Here is a 16,586-nt window from a genome sequence, read left to right on the forward strand (position 1 = left end):
ATCCGTATGTTCCAAAGTTAACATGGATGCAGCTTTAGTTTGTGTGTGTGTGAGTTAAGAGTATCAATTAGCTTTGGAAACACGCTTGAAAAACACAAAGCAAGCCAGAGCCTCCATAAATAATATTTTTATGGTATCTACCCATATGTTGTGGAACTACAAACATTTCTTAGCCACACACCATCGAGCTGAAGGAATCAATGACAGAATAGCAAACGACAAGCCTATGCTTAACTTTTCCAACATTATACTGTTAATTCTAAGAGAATTATACACAGTAACACAAGCTTCAACAAGATTAGAGCACCAGTACACAGGCTGGCAAAACACTGAGTGACTTTTGCAAGAGGGAAGGAAACGGTTTTCCCAAGACCTTTGAAGGATTGAGTCATTCTGTAAATTATATTTCACCAAACATACTTCAAAACGGCTGGACGCATTTAGCCACTGTACTTGAAACACGCAATCTCTATCCAAAAAAAGTGTTTGTTTGGGTGTCATATCTGGCAAAGCCCTCATGATATGTTTACAAGTACAAAAGCATTAAATCTCTGATATTTCTTATGCCAGCAAACTGCAAACTTGATTGGCGCCTTCCCTGCATGTCTAAATTTCAGTTTGGAACCAGTGAAATAAAGATAGCTTTATAGGGTTTGAATACTGTCAGATTTCTGTGCATATCGTCATGCTAAAGCAATACAGAAGTTTGCCTCATAAAGTTGGACCAATGTATCAAAGTATAAAAAGCAAAGGAGTCAGAATGAGTGGAGAAAAAAAATTTAAATGCAAAGCTAAACCAAAGTTACAGGAAAGTTTGGTATATTTCTTCATAATACAAACCAATCCAAAATATTTGTGTCCTTGTCTCCAGCTTTTTCTCCTGTGCACAGTCACATCATTTTTAGAAATTTGTATAATTTAAGTTGTTCTGTTTACTGCTTTTAGTAATAACATATTGTTTCGTAAAAACAAATAATACAGACAGAACAGTCACTCTTTCGATTGGCCCAATAATATAATCTATTAGAAAATCATGTAAATTAAAGTGGTAATAACACAAGAAAAGATAATGCTGTGGATTCAAGACAACTTATGGACAACTGCTAATGAAATCTCCCGTTTTTATCTGACTCTGCTCCACTGATTCATAACTGTTTCATCTTGTAGTGCTTAACACACTAACATTATCTAATAGCACTGTTCTATTTAGCAGAACACTGCAGTTCTTAAATTTTTGTACATTAGCATCTAATGCAAACCTGATCAAGGTAAAGGCTGTTATTTTTTGTTTTGCAATAAAGAACATGCTCATTCTTCAAGGATAAATGGAAATTGAAAGGATATACAGGCATACACTCCTTCAGAAATGGATTTGTGTAACTTGTGTAAAAAAAAAAAGAAAGAAAGGGAGGGAGAGGGGGAGACGGGAGTGAGACCATTAGTATGTATTGTTCTAATGTTCTCAGGAATGCAAAGACTTAACACACAGCTGTGGCTTGAGGTCATTGTGGTACTTCCGAAACATGGATATAGAAAGGAAAAAAAGAAGAAAAAAAAAAAAAAGAAGAGCTTAATACTGCTATGTCACTTCTGAGTCAATCAAATCAGTAATTCCAAAGCGCAAAGGACTTGCAATGTTCCCCGATCTCCCCGTGCCCTGTAAAAGGCGAGCATGACTAGCTGACTTTTACTAGGTTTTAAAGTCTAGGTCAGAAAATATCAATTCGAAAGGAGTAAACATGCCTCAGCCACCATTAAACCACTGTTTTCTTCAGGCGGAAAATACTGTCTGGCATTCTAAACACAAAGCTTTACAAGGCATCTTCAAGTGGTCGGCATTGCCGTAGCTGCGTGGGCTTCCATTCTCACTGTTTTTACCAGCTCAGTGTACCAAAGCCTCGCAAAATATGCCATCGTACAGTTTATCAACGCATCTGACATCAGTTCTTTTTCCTTCACTAAACCAGCTGATATTTTCATTAATTTAGGAGACATCTAGTCACTGTTCCCACTATTCTTTTTTACAGTAATGTGCACATTTTAGCAAGTAGGTTTTGCTTGTCCACATATCCTACAAGGATGGGACCTACAGTGTTCTGGTATTCTGCACCAGCTGGAAGAAAATGAAAGGCTCGAAAAGCTGCTGAGACCCGTGTGCCTGAGGAGTCTCACTCACCCTGTGAAAGCACTTCCGTCCAAAGAAGCCCCCATGCACAGTCAGGGTACATTGCACACTTCTAGAATATGCCATTTTTTGCTTGGCAGGTAGAAAAGCCCACGGTTCATTCAGCTCTCGTCGGAGCTATACTGTCAGTTCACATATGTCCAACAGATTTTTTAGTATCTATTTTTAGAACAACCAAATTGGGAAACAGTTTTTTCTTCTTGGTAAATACAAATGACTAATGCCCCCAATTCACCAGAATGTGTAAACATACACTTAACTTCAGGTGTGTTTATATCAAAGTAATATGACTACTTCTGCTATGAAGTCCCGGCCCCACTCAATAGTTAGTTTTGACTTCAGCACACCCGAGATTTCATTCATCTCCCAACACACAAAATTAAATGCATACTGGCATCATCATAGGATCACAGTCTAAGAATTAAAACTCAGAATGGTGGCAGAGGCTACTGAAGTGCATCTAACAGAGTTTATGTAAGGCAGTTTTTGTTCAGGCTCACTTGCTAAAAATAAAAAATAGCTATTAGAGATCTGAGAGAATGCAGAAGGAAGAAGGGCTTTTAAAAGCCTGCAGTAATCTGTTTCAGTTTTAGTTTTTCATATCCTATTTGCCATAAAATAATGTTCAATCAACCAATTTTCTCTAGTCCAAGAAGCCACTTCATAAAAAAAAAGAAAGAAAAAAAAAAAGATTACTTGGCTTCCAGTTAGGGTTTCATAATCCACTGGATTTTATTGGTTTAGTAAAACTATGCTCTTCCATCATAAATGAAAGATTTGACTCATTCCTTTGAGACTTGTTTCTTCTGCTGTTTGGTCAATTATTTTGTTTCATTTGTTGAAAAGAAAGATAAAAGGAAACATAGGTTCAAGCACAAAATAATTTTTCTTTCAAATGACTGTTAAGTTTTCATGTATGTTTTCTTCTGTTTAAGTATTTTAAGGGGCCCTTTTCCTGCTACCGCAAGGTTTATTCAGCCCGGATAATTTTCAATGCACAGTTCAGACTGCTTTTTTCCTTTATATTGAACCAGAAGCTCCAGTGATTTCAGACTGCATTATATTGAATGATTACATTCATCATTAAACACCAAAATATTCAGTAGCTAATTTCCAAATGTGATTTATGATTTTTCTTTTGATACATAATCACATGCCTATTTAGTAACATGCATAACTTCCAGTCAAGTAACCTACCCCCAAAACTATTTGTAAAATTCACAATTCCATACAGAAAATAAACTCATGTTCCAAATAGGAGGTATGTTACTATCTTCTGTAGGTCCAAGATCTCAAAATGAAGGACATCCTCCCGAATCTACAATTATTATTACATCTTTTATATCATTGATGTTAATACGTAGAATTTTGACAGTCTAAGTTGTCTATTTATAATATTTAGACATCAGAAGCAACTTTTCAGTTATGACAGTGAACTGTCTACTACTATATCCCATTATATTAACTATTTTTTTTCCACTTTGCATCACTCGGCCAATGTTAGGATATAGTGATGCAACTCTGCACTAGTGATATTACAGATATATATATAAAATTAGTAGACATTAAATAACACCAGTGTGATTAAAATTATTGTCTATTAAAAGATTATTTTAAATGGAAATGGTTTAGGTAAATTTATCAAAGGATGTATATTTTGTAATATATATTAATAAATAATAAGGACAGCAAATGCTAGAAATCTAAGACCAATGGCAGCAGTGATTTTTTAAACAAGCATTCCTTTGCTCTATTTGCCCTTGGAAGCACGTGAGACAGCATATCACAAAACACATAAGCACTAACACGGTCTATCTCCCTCTCTCAAGCTAAGCCACATTCATAGTAAGAGCGCACACCTTAAAATCTGGTACTACCAAAAATCACTGGGAGTTCTCTTGTCAATATCTTCCAGATGAAACATCCTTAGCATGTATGTTTATTAACCATTTGTTTTAATAACTTTTTAAGTGATTAAAATACATACAAGACTAGACCGTGTGCATTCAACACAACTACATCAGGCTATTTCTGAATTCAAAATTTAATTACACACAATAGAAATGCAGCAGTCATCAGTGACCCCAGACACTCACCCCAGAAGTCAGACGACTTCTTGCTCTTCACACCTATACAGCCACACAAGCCGATGCTGGTGAAGGCGATGGGATTGCCCCACCAAGGAACGGGAGGAAGGCTTTTTCTGCGGGGTGGCTGTGCACGGTCTCGCTCCTACCCTACCACCAGCAGCGCTCGAGAAATCATGATGCAGATCTGTAAGTCTTTAAAGCCTACTAAAAAAAGCACGCGTGCACACACGCACACAAAGCTTTTCATTAAATAAAAGCTTGCAGGACTTCACAAATTGAAGGAAAGCACTGGTATTGCCATTGTATAGGTTGAGGAAACACACACAATAGGATTGGGCACAGGCTCGACACAGATGAGCAGGCTGGGTTCAGTGCCCAGCTGTGCACTGATGCAACAAAGTAGCCTCAAGCACTGTTCGTCAAACTTCTTTAACACCACACTATTTTTGTCAGTAACCTTACTAGTGACATATGCGAGTATTTATGTATTAAAAATATGACTTGCCTTTCAAGTTGCATTCTTAAGTGTATTAGAACAAGGACATGGGATTACAGCAAAAATAAGGATTGAACTCAACGCCACCATAACTACATTTTACTGATGGGTTCAAACTTTGCTCTTTCTAGCTCATGAAACCAATTTATTTTGCTTCCTTTCTGGAGACAAGCAGAACTGCTTGATAGAATACATTTCGCTACTGAAAGAAACATGCCACAGTGACCGTTAATACTGCCGTGTAACTTGTGTTTGCTGAAAGCAATAATGCAGTGAGCAATATCAGATTATCAGCAGACAGCAGCAAAGATAACGTTGTCACCTTCCCTTGAATTTCAAGACACAGAACTCAATCCTGCTCTTGAGGACCTCAAAGATAGAGCACATTGCATCATTGCTTCACTGAAGAATGAGTATTTCCAAGCAGAAAACTATATGCAGATTAACAGGCTTAATTAGAAAGCACTTATTAAATAATTAGCATGTCTAGAACAAGTCTGACCAAAAAACCAAAATCCAAAATCTGATTACTTATTGCCAAAATACTAGAGAAGTTATGCTAGACATGTTAAGGAGAAATTTTATCGTAGGATGTTAAAACCAATGAAACTAAAATTCAATTTATATATGTAATGTTGAACCGGCAATGCTCAAACAATCAGGGAACCCTAATGTTTTATCAATAAATATCTGCAGAAATTTTATAGCATTTTTCTTTCCCTACCACACAACAGCGATTTAAAAATCCTGAAAGGTAGCTACAACCATGAGGGTTTTTTTAAAGTTTTAGTGAAACTTTCTCCAGATATTGCCAGAATGTTTGGATCTTTAATCCCCATGTATCCATATCTCCTTCTGCATTTGGTTCCAGTGCCATACTTCTTCCTCACCGAGACCTCTCAGTGATTTTTCTTTCAAGATTGGGATCCTTGATAATGCTTAATACCAAATAATAAAAGAATAACATGCAATTACATTTCTTTGCCAAAGATTTAAAACAGAGTAACAAAATTCAGCTCCAACGGCTTACAAAACCTTGAGCACTTCAGTACTTCCACTAGAGTCAATAGACCTTCTCACAAAACCATTTGTGCTCCAGCAAAAGTCTGGATCGAGACCCCGACATTTCTAAAAGTGCACGTTGCGGGGAAAGAAGTTTAAAACCTACTGAATTATATATATCAACAGACAGAAATAGATAATTAGAAGCTATACTTATTTTTGTCCACACAAAATTGCTCTTTGGCTATAGGCAAAGAATTCCAATAATTTATCAGTAAAATTGTGTTGAAAAACCTTGCAGTCCTAGAAAAGTTCCTGAAAGCAAAAGTGAATGCATAGCAAATTTTCATCTATTACACAATCCAGCAAGTAGCCCACTTTGTAGCCCAATGTTTGCTAAGCAATCAGCATTAGAAGTTTTAGGAGAAAACTGTTACTACTATTCATAGGATTTTGAACTTGTTTCTTTTCTGAAATCTACAGAGGTTTTTCTTTTGTTTGCAGTGGGGTTTTTTTTAATGTTAAGTGATGCTTTAACACTGAATGCCAAACAAATTAACTCTTTCCAGAAAAACTATGCTTTATTATGTATTTTTTCTTGCTTCCGTTTACAACCATGCTGAAAAGCACAGACATATTGATGAATCAGTTACACAGTTCTTTTTTACAAGTGTGCAGCTCATTTTTCTTACTGATGTGTTTCAGAAACCAATCAGAAGTCCTCAAAACCCATGATTTCACAGTATTTATAATCATTTATCAAAATGACCTGCTTTTTAGAAACCATTTCAAACAAGTACATGTGATTTATGATATTTAGATGTGCTTAAAATAAATTCCCTGGAGACGTAAATTTTTACTGCTTGCATGTTGAGAATAGGTAGGTTACAAAAAATGTTAAAACACTGGAAAAAAAGAGTATTGTTTTCTTTTCATGTGATTTGTCAATGAACAAAAAACAGCAGGACACCTATTGAAACACTGGATTCCTGAAATGTTTTTGTAGGTTTAGCAGCAGTGTTTCTATATGACACTATTGTAAATACAGCCAAAAATAAGAATAGTTGTTATTACCTGCGAGCCTTTCCTAGGAAATCTACACCATACAAAGACATTTTTCCATGTCAAACTTAAAAAAAAAAAAAAAATTCTCATGCTTGGGGGCATGTGTTTAATATGTGTTTAATTACGTTAGACTTTAACTGGAATAAAATTTACTTATAACATATATTTATCTATCGCAATTAAATGTTTGAATAGTTTTTGTGCTTAGAAGAACTCCCGCAACAGTACTCAGCCTCCCCCCAATCTTTTCAACATAGTACTGATTTTTTTTTTTTGACATAGCATTTTAGGCTTCCTAAAGGGTACCAGATTCACTTTCTTTTTATGTTTCTCAGTAAGCCTAGATTATGCTTTCTGTATAGGCATTAATATGCATTTTGCCTGACTAAAGTTTTAAGAAAACTTGGACTTAAGCAAGCCAACCTGAACAATCACAGTAGTCATTTTGCATTTGATGTGTTCTGCATCGTCTAAGAATCAAAACCTACTATATAAAGACCAGAAATAAAATGGCCTCAAAAGTCACAGGCAACTAATGAGAAGGGGAGGCATTAGAAAAATCCAAAATATTCCATATAGAACAACTCATACCACAAAGCAACAAAGCGCTCCAAGAATATGTTTTTTATAGACTCAGCATGATTTTCATCCACACCTCATTAGCACATAGATAATTCTGACCATTAGTGCACTTTAAAATAAGCGCATTTATTTGTAACCTATCCTCAAATTTAGTATCGTCTTTTTCCTCCCACATCCTTGACATACGCAGAGCTGAGTTACAAAGGCAAGGATGCAGATGCCATGATTCACCGCAAAACGTTCACATCTAAAGATTTGTGTGCATCACTCCTCAGCTCGCAGGCTAGTTCACTGACCCAATTCTGGGCCTACGCAGGTTGAAAGGAATGTTCTGAAGATAATGAGGGAGCGACTACAAAACCTGGAGACACTGGCAGCTGTAGCATGCAGGGGCCAACGACTAAGCGAGCAGCATTTCCCAGTCTTTTGCAACAAGAACAGTTGACAATTTCACCCTATTCTGTGGCAGCTTATTCAGTATCTTCAAAGGAAACTTCACAAACTGCTTAAAACCTGGGTTAGGATAAAAGAAAACAGTGTATGTAAAACTACCACGAAACACATTTCACCTTGCTTTCTCAATCGCCAACAAAAGTATAACAGAGCACAGCGCAAAATATTTCTATCCTCCCATTCCCCTGCAGTATGTGAATTCCACAAGCAAGCACAAGGACAAACTCACAGTCCATCGTCCAAGATTTTGCTTGCCCTCTGGATTTTTGTTTATAATTTTTAAAAATTACACTCCCGCCATCATAACAAATAAGGAAAATGGGGTATCTCTGCTGCTAAATTTTCAGAGTATCTATATGGCTTTGTAACAATTACTAGTTTGGGAGATAAACGATACAAGGAATGTTCATGTTTTACTTTCTTTATAAATTCAGCTTCATGAATTAATGTTCTTGATCTTAAACATTCAGAAACGAAAGCAAAGTAGTGCAAGAAAGGGGTAGCCTAAGGTTAATTCAGCTCTGAAATGCGGAACAGATTCAGTGCTCAAGAACACGCTGAACATTCTGTGGCTATAAGTGATATGCTTCAGAAGAGGAAATATATCTGTAAATAAGCAAGAGCATTAATAATGGTCTCAGAATGCTGGCACTGAAACTTAAACAGTCTCACTTCACTTCTTAGTTATTTACTATTAGGATTTTACACAAATGTCTATTGAAGTAGTTCCAAGTGTGATGAATATGTCTTCAAAAAGTGGGAAAGGCATTGATGAAATTCTTTCAAGTACAGTAATTTGTTTCAAAAAAATAATGAGAAATAAAGGGGATTATTTTTAATCAAATGAGGGGCAATTATGGATGACAAACACAGAAATGCAGCAACTTAAAAATAGTTCTTGCTGCCATACATTAGAAGGGCATTAAATACCTAGCAGCAGTGTTTAGGATTAATAAAGGGGTGGGGTTAAATGTGCAGTCCAAAACTGAAGAACAACCAAAACCAGAAGAAAAACCAAAGATACAGCAGCTACCCAGTTGTTGTTAAAAGATGCCTATATTCAGTCTTGAGAGATTCACAACTGTGTGAACGGACATGATATATTTTTTTTCTTGGGAAAAGGGAGAAGGAAATAGTTACCTGCCTTGTTCTTCAGAAAGCCTTAGAAAGTGAGGTTCGGAGTACAGCGCAAGATAAACGTAACCACGGCTAAAGGCTCAAACCCTCTTCCACTAAATCCAGTGGAAGGCTCCGGTCACTGCCGGGTAAGGTTTGGGATATTCCCCACCGTTTTTTGGTTGGTTTGCTTTGCAAAACGAAATAAACAGAAAGCGATACAGATACTTCCCTGATAGTGAAAGGGACTGATTTCCTTTTTTCCTTCAGCTTTAAATAGACTGATAAATGCAACAAATCCTTACACCAACAGGCATCCAGTTATTTTCCCAGTAGTAATGGGGACTCAAATTTTAGTGCTGCTTATACACGTCATGAAAACAGAAAATTCCTTTTACTTCATAAAATATAATCAAGATGCAACAACAGATTTTGCCACCAGTGTTTCAAGTAAACACGGCTTTTAATCATGGAAGAATTTTCAGCCTGTATACTAGCTATGGAAGATTAAACCCATTCTGAATTACTGTAAACCCTTCTTAATGTAACAGACAATTAAGAAAATGATGGTATCCTTGAGAGTTATGTTTTAATCACCAAGCTCACAACTTTTCGAGCGAAAGAGGTCACAGTTTCAGTTGTGAACTTTGTAGCTGGAAAAGGCTTTCACTTTCTTTTCCTCGATAACAAACAATTCACTACGCCTGCTCTTGAGTTTTCAAACTGTTGAGACTTCTCTTTTCCAAGTGCCTCCTGCCTGTCTCAGTATATTTCTGATGACCCCCTGGTTTATGTGCGCTCTCACGGAAGTGCCATCAGTTGCGTTGCCTTTGCCAAGTGGCTTTTGTCAGAGTGGGACTCTGACAGGCTTTGCCGTTTTAAAAAGCAGACATTATGTCAAGTTTTTTTGCACACTCAGTGGTGCCAAATCACCATCCGGGAATGACTGCGGGTCTACATGTGCTTATGCTCTTCTTTAAGTAAGAATTGCAGTGATTTTAAAAGTCAGACAGCTCCTTCCTTCCCTCCACCCTCACCACCACCAAACTGAAGTGAAGCAGGTTTCTAAAACTCCTGTTTGCTTTACAGACACCAAATTTTGCCCCTTCCACGCTGAGGACTGGATGTAGGCGCACCCCGATCCTACAGGGCAGCAAGGCATCAGCTCCTCTCTCGAATCCCCACTTCCAAGGCAGCGTTTCCAAGCGTTGTGCAATCGCCTCGGAACCGCAGTCAGCTCCGCGGCGAAGGGGCGGGAGGGGAAGGAGCGCGCTATATTCTGAATTTTGAAGCAGAGGTGGCTATCGGGCAAGGGGGGAGGGGGCGCGGGACCAGATGCTAAAATCCTCAACCAAAACTACAAACTTTTCCCTCCTTGACGGTAGGAAACTCTCCCCCCCACACCACCAGCACCTTGATTTCATGCTCTATCACGTGCTGGATTTTTCCTTTTTATTTCCCCCCTGTAGCTCTAATAAAGCTTGCTTTAATGATGGAGATCCCGGGAGCGCGTTTTTAGGGAAGGAGCGACCCGGCAGCCCGCTGTCAGCGGGCGGTGAGAGCAGCGCGGCGGCCGGAGCCGGAGCCGGGCCGGGGCAGCCCAGCCGAGCCCGGCCGCGGCGGGGGAGCCGGGACCCGGCAGCGCAGCTCCCCCCAACACCCTCCGCCCGGGGGTCCCGCCCCGCAAGAGCAAGCGTGAGCCGTTACCTGAGCTGTCGCTTTTCCTTTTGCCGGACCTCTTCTCTGTTTCCACCGGGGACAGAGCCTGCCTGCCATATTCCCCTGGCGCGCACGCTGCCCCCGTGGGGGTGTTAGTGCCCAGGCTGGAAGAGTTTGAACACAGGACGGGGGGGCTGCTGCCCAGCTCCGGGGGTCCTCCTGAGTCGGGCTGAAGGCAGAGGCTGTGCCTGGCCGCGGCGGGAGGAGACGACATCTGAGGAATGTGCCAGTTCGTCTGCAAAGCTTGGTGCTGCTGTTGCTGGTGGTGGTGGTGGTGGTGATGGTGATGGTGGTGGTGCCCCCTATGATGCTGGCTGGCAAACATGCCCTCCTCATTGGGGTATCCCGCTATTATGCAAGAGGAAGAAGAAGAAGACAGATCAGGGTAGGACATGTGGTCAGATCTTCCATGCAGGGCAAGAGAAGACTGGGAGAAAGGGTGCAAGCTCTGCGCAGTGGCATGGGGGCTGCGCAGGCAGCCAAAGAGTGTGTGATCCATGGCATGCAAGTCTCAGGTTCCAGGCAGGAGAGTTTAGGAAGGATCCAACTTCACCACCCTTGTCAACTTTCACTGTAAACAGGTCGGGGTTGGGATTTTTTTTTCCAAAAAGGCAACGACAGACTTTGCAGCAGGCAGCTGAGCTCAGATAATCCAGGTCTTTAGCCCTAGTGGCCAGTCTCCGCTGCATAAACACTCGGACCTAGATGAGCCTTTCTCAGAGCTGCTCAGATGTCAAGAAGTGGGAGAGGTTGAAGCCAATAGAAGGTGGTCCCAGAGAACTGCTTGAAGGGGGAAACAGCTCCGAGAGGTTATAAATACAGTAGTGTGTAATGTGAGCTGGGGGCTGGCTTAGCAACACAGCACTGACCACATGCGAACTCCCTCCAAAACGCCAGCGCCGTCCCCGCGCTGAGCCGCTCCGTCAGCGGGCGGCAGCGCTGCGCGCCCGCGCCCCGGGCGCCCGCGGTAGCGGCGGGGGGGTCGGCTCCGCGGGGGCGCAGCCCGCCTCTCACAGCCCCCGGGCGGGCCCCGGGGAGCACGCCCCCCAACCGCGGCACCCGCTGGGGCTGCCCCGGGGCCGGCGAGGCCGCCCGCGTCCCCTCGGGGGAACCGGCGGGGGGCAGAGGGCGGGGGGCGGCGGTGCCCCCGCAGTCGCGCGGCCCCCGCAGGGCCATCACCGCCCCGTCGGGGCTGGCGGGGCCGCTCCGGGTGCCACCGCCCCCCGGAGCGCGGGCAAAGGAGAGCAATAAAGACGTGAAACGAAATCCTGGGGTTGAGTCTGGGGTGTCAAGCAGGGGTGCGGGGGCTACCAGGGCCCTTTTCCCCCAGAGGCTCTCGGGCGCTCGGCAGCGCCTCACCTGCGCGCCCAGGTGGAAGGGCGCAGCGCGGCCCAACGCGCAGGCGGCCGTGGCGGCGTGAGGGGCTGCGCGGGCCGGGGCCGGCCACCGCCATCCCCCGCGCCCAGGAGCGCAGGGCGGCCGCGGGTGCGGAGCGTTCGCCCGCTCCGCCCGCACCCAGCGCCCCGGCTCCCGGATGAGCCGCCGCGCTGCCCCGGCTGCCCGCACGCACCTCACGCCGTGCCCCAGCATCAGGGGCTGGTTCTGCAACGAAAGCACCGGCGCTCGCCGGGCGATCAAATCTGGTGGGAGAAAGTCAAGTTTCCCTTCCTGCCTTCTGCCCCTTCCAAACAAGAACTCGCATAATTTTTATTCCCCGTATCTTCGTTTTCTTCGTTGCCGTCTCTAGTGGCTCTGGACGGACAATCTAGAGAGTCTGGGCTTGGCTTTTTTTTTTTTTTTTTTTTTTTAACATGCGTGGAATTAACAGTAGCCACGAAGGCGGCTGTTAACTGGTTTAAATTAGGATAACGCATTTATTGACCACTGACCAAAGAGGTGCCCACTGCGGAAACGTTTTGTTTCTTAGCCCTTCCTCCTCGCTCTACCTTCCTCCCTCAAATCAAAATCTAAAAAAAAAAAAAAACACCATTCCGCTCCTGCGATTTAAGTCTAAATTCTTGGGTCCATGTGCGAAAGATAAAATGAATTTCAATTGGTATTGGAAAAAGTCAGGAATTGTATGAGATTTGCAAGAGCTAGTTTCTTAAACGGAAATTGAGTCCTATTTTGTGGGAAATTAGTTTTGCAGACTTTCTAAAAAAAAAAATCTAAAACTTTTGTTCAGCAGCTGCTCCACTTTTCCCTGCAGTTTCAGACTGAGCTGGAACCTGCAGCAGTCTTTCGACGGTAAGATTTCCCCCCCTTTTTTGACATCTAATGCTTTTTAAAAATTGTCTTTAGATTTAACTGTAACAATGCGGTCTTTAAAAAAGAGTGGCGTCCAAAGCAGAAGTTGCTGCCTCTGTGCACTGTTCAAAACTTGATATTTCTTCAGAATAAAGGAAATATATAGTTACAACACTGATGAAATATTTTGTGCTTTTCTTTGTGTTTATCGTTTCAATATGTGCTCTAATATTAAGAGAGAGGAGTACAAAGAAAACTCAATGGCTGAACCCCTCTTGGCTTTGCTAACTCGCCGGGCTGCGAGCAACAGGGCTGGTGGTGTCCCCGAGAAACAGCGAGTGCCACGAAGCCACAGAGTGACCGGCGCTGTGCGTCGCGTCCCCGCCGGCCCTGGCCCGTCTCCCCGCCGGCGGCGGCCCGAGGGCTGCGGGGGCGGGCGGCGGGGCCGGGTGCGGGCGGCCCCAGGTGGGAGCGCTGGGAGCGGCGGGGCGGCTCCCCCGGCGGCCGCTGCGCCCCGCACCGCTCCCCTCCGCGCATCTCCAACCTGCCGCTGTCACTCCGCCCGCCGCGGCCGCGGGGCCGGGACACCGTCGGGGTGGCAGGGCCGGGGCCGGGCGGGGGCAGGAATGGCAAGGACCCGTCTGGCAAGGGCGGCCGCCGCTGGAGCTCTGACACCGCCACAGCTACGAAGGGGCCGAGGCAGTCCCAAACCAAAGCCGTTGTAAAAGTGCTTTTTTTTTTTTTTTTTCCTTCTTAAATTCTAGGGGATGGCCGCACAGGATTTCTCGCACAGGACTAAAAAAAAAAAAAAGTGAAATAAGTGAAGCACAATGAAGAAAGTGAGAGGGTGCGAGGGGGAGGGAGAAAGATTAAGTTTCCAAGAGAAGTAAGAGACGGAGCCAAATAGCACTTTTTTTAGGGAGAGGTAGGAGAAGCTCCAAAAGGTGAAGAAGAAGGAAAAAAAAGAAAAAAGAACACAATAGCAAAGTTGTAATGGCACGGCAAAGTGTTTGCCATGAGCTTCATAATCAAATCTGAATATTCGGGATTGTGCTTCCTTGGGCTCCTGAGTCACCTAATAAGTACTCAAGTCCTACATCAAATGTTCTTATTACTTCTTTAATAAGAGGTCTTAAGCACGCAAGAGCCAGAAATACAAATCTCTATAGAGCATTATGCTTTCATTTTAAACTATATAAGGAGAATGCAAATAAAAGCATCTTATGTTGAAGCAAAAAACCAGCTTCAAACGCTTACTGAAATTATTCAAAGAGTTTCTGTGTGTAGTTATCAAATGACTATGGCTATACGATACCATCCTTTGTAAAAAAGTATGATTTTTCAGTCAAAGAAGGCTTCAGTGCAAAGCTTCTCAGCAAAATAATTGCTGAAGAAAGTGTAAGCAGTTACTACCTCTCAATATTAATGATTGAATTCTTGTTCATAGTGTATCTTTTCAGAATGTGCGTTTGACCTACATGTGGTACAAAAGCATAACTTAAATCAATGCCAGCAAGTTTGCCCAAAGCTTATAACGTCAAGTGAAAAAAATAGAATGTTTTAAATATATGAAAACAGTAAAACGTTTAACTCATAAAAACATCTGGAGCCAACACAGTTTGGAACATCATTTATATTTTAATGTATGGGCTAGTATGTGCATTCGCTTTGCGTTTTTCAGTTTTGGTGGTGGTTTTTTGGTTTGTTGGGGGTTTTTTTGTCTTTGGGGCTTTTTTAAGCTTACGTTTTATGGCAAAAGAGCTCATATAAAATTGATCCGAATGCACCAGTGTACAATTCCTCCTCTTCAGGACTTTTGTAGTCTTGCTCAGTTTTTTCCGTTGGAGGCTGAAAGCACCATCTTCCTGACTATTTATCAGAATGTAAGTAGGATTCTTGAACAGTTCTTTCTAGTATGCAGTTCACATATTTGCAGTATGCGTATTACAGTAAAATCAGACAGATAGTCATGCTTGGGGACCACCATTTGAGTGGTATAAATTGTCATAACTTTGTTGAAGTCAGCAAAAAGATGGCAATTCATGCCATTTAAGAATATTCTCCTTACTGTCCAAGAGAAAGCTTACAAATATGAATTCAGTTTATTTTAGCCAAAGATTTTATTGTACTCAAGAGCCTACCAAAGCAAGAAGACGAGGTTTTATTGTACTGTAATTATGATCAGTTCATACTTTTCCATGGCAATTTGGTGAAGGCAGGCATCATTATTTAACCTTAGAGTCAATTCAGATTCACAACAGATGTATGTTTATTTTCAGTCTTTTCTTTTTTTCCCTAAATTTTCCCTGTTTAACTCCCACAGAAGCAATATAATTCATTTCTCTTGATACCTGTGCTGCAATGGAAACCTACAGATATAAGCAATAATAAAGCCTGGGGATTATGCATAATTTCAGAGATGCTTGAATGCCTTAGCTGAAAACCTTTGCCCAGAAAAGGAATAATTTGTTGACTAACTTGTAAGAAATACTGAATCCCTGACTAGTTAAGAATGGCGATAATAACATTCACCATTGATAAACGTACGGTAAACCAGTATCTTCACTTTACTTCACCATAAAAACATTTTTTGGTGAGGAATTACACTATCACAATGCGTATCACATAACTTTAACATTGCATTTCTGTGGTATATTTCCATTTACCTCTTTTTAACGTTTATATGTTCCATGGTTTAACACTTATCAGATGCAATTTTTTCTTTAAAGACTACAACATATCTATAAAAATTTCAAGCCTGAATCCATATTTTCAGCTACTTCTCCCATATACATATGGATTCTGTTCTAATTTTCATGATCTCTAAGTATGACAAATTTTAGAGTTATGCCAGCAATTTAGTGTATTACACAAAAGTTGTGCTGAACTATGAGGCCCCCAGTGAAAAAGATTTCCAAGTTTGCATTACATCATTACAAGTTATTTGAATTGCCAGCCCACTCTAACCGGTAAAATATCTTACACTTCCTATTTAATTTAAATAAACTGATGAAATATTAAAATGGTTAATGTACTTGAGGCTTCAAACCTGAACTATGATGTTTAAGGAATGCTTTTAGAGTTTAAGCTATGGGAAATCTGCATTCCACATTAGACACTCAAAAGCTCCAGAACAAGTTCTCATCAAACTTTGGTGTGTGTCTTTCTTCTTCTTCTTTTTTTTTTTAAGTAGATAATTTATTTGCAGACTGAACCATCTTGCACAATACTATTTGTTTCCCAATCTGCACGTTCAATTGCAGTTTAACAATTGTTTCATTCTTTCTAGCATTATCTTCACTTAAGAATGCTGAACTAAAAAACAGTTATCACAATCCTTGAAGGATACTTTAATAACATGTATCTTTCATTTGTTTTTAGAGATGTATTCAAAGTGCATGTGCAGGCAAGTCAATGATGCCAGAAAAATATGCTTTTCATTTTGTTTTCTCCAGATCTTGACAGTCAGACACTACACTCTGTCCATTCTTGTATTAAAATTACTAATCATAGAGAATAAAAAAGGCTTGTATTTTTACATATTATTCATTTTATTACTTGATACAATTTGCATTGTGGATTTTGAACAGTATATGTGTTTGAAAGACATTTTACCAGACCTCCATCAAAA

The 16,586-nt window shown here is 41.3% G+C and overlaps 1 protein-coding gene across 1 annotated transcript in view; it reads right to left on the reverse strand.

Annotated features, from left to right (window-relative positions):
* The window catches only part of MEOX2 (mesenchyme homeobox 2), a 54,174-nt gene extending 42,665 nt beyond the window's left edge, over positions 1-11,509 (reverse strand). The window contains exon 1 of the mRNA XM_065629657.1: positions 10,697-11,509. Within this exon, the coding sequence (XP_065485729.1) occupies positions 10,697-11,207 (511 nt within the window). The 5' untranslated portion in view covers positions 11,208-11,509. The remainder of the gene's footprint in view (positions 1-10,696) is intronic.
* Between the last annotated feature and the right edge of the window lie 5,077 nt (positions 11,510-16,586).

This window comes from Caloenas nicobarica, chromosome 2 (assembly GCF_036013445.1).
Source record: "Caloenas nicobarica isolate bCalNic1 chromosome 2, bCalNic1.hap1, whole genome shotgun sequence".
Taxonomy (NCBI): domain Eukaryota; kingdom Metazoa; phylum Chordata; class Aves; order Columbiformes; family Columbidae; genus Caloenas; species Caloenas nicobarica.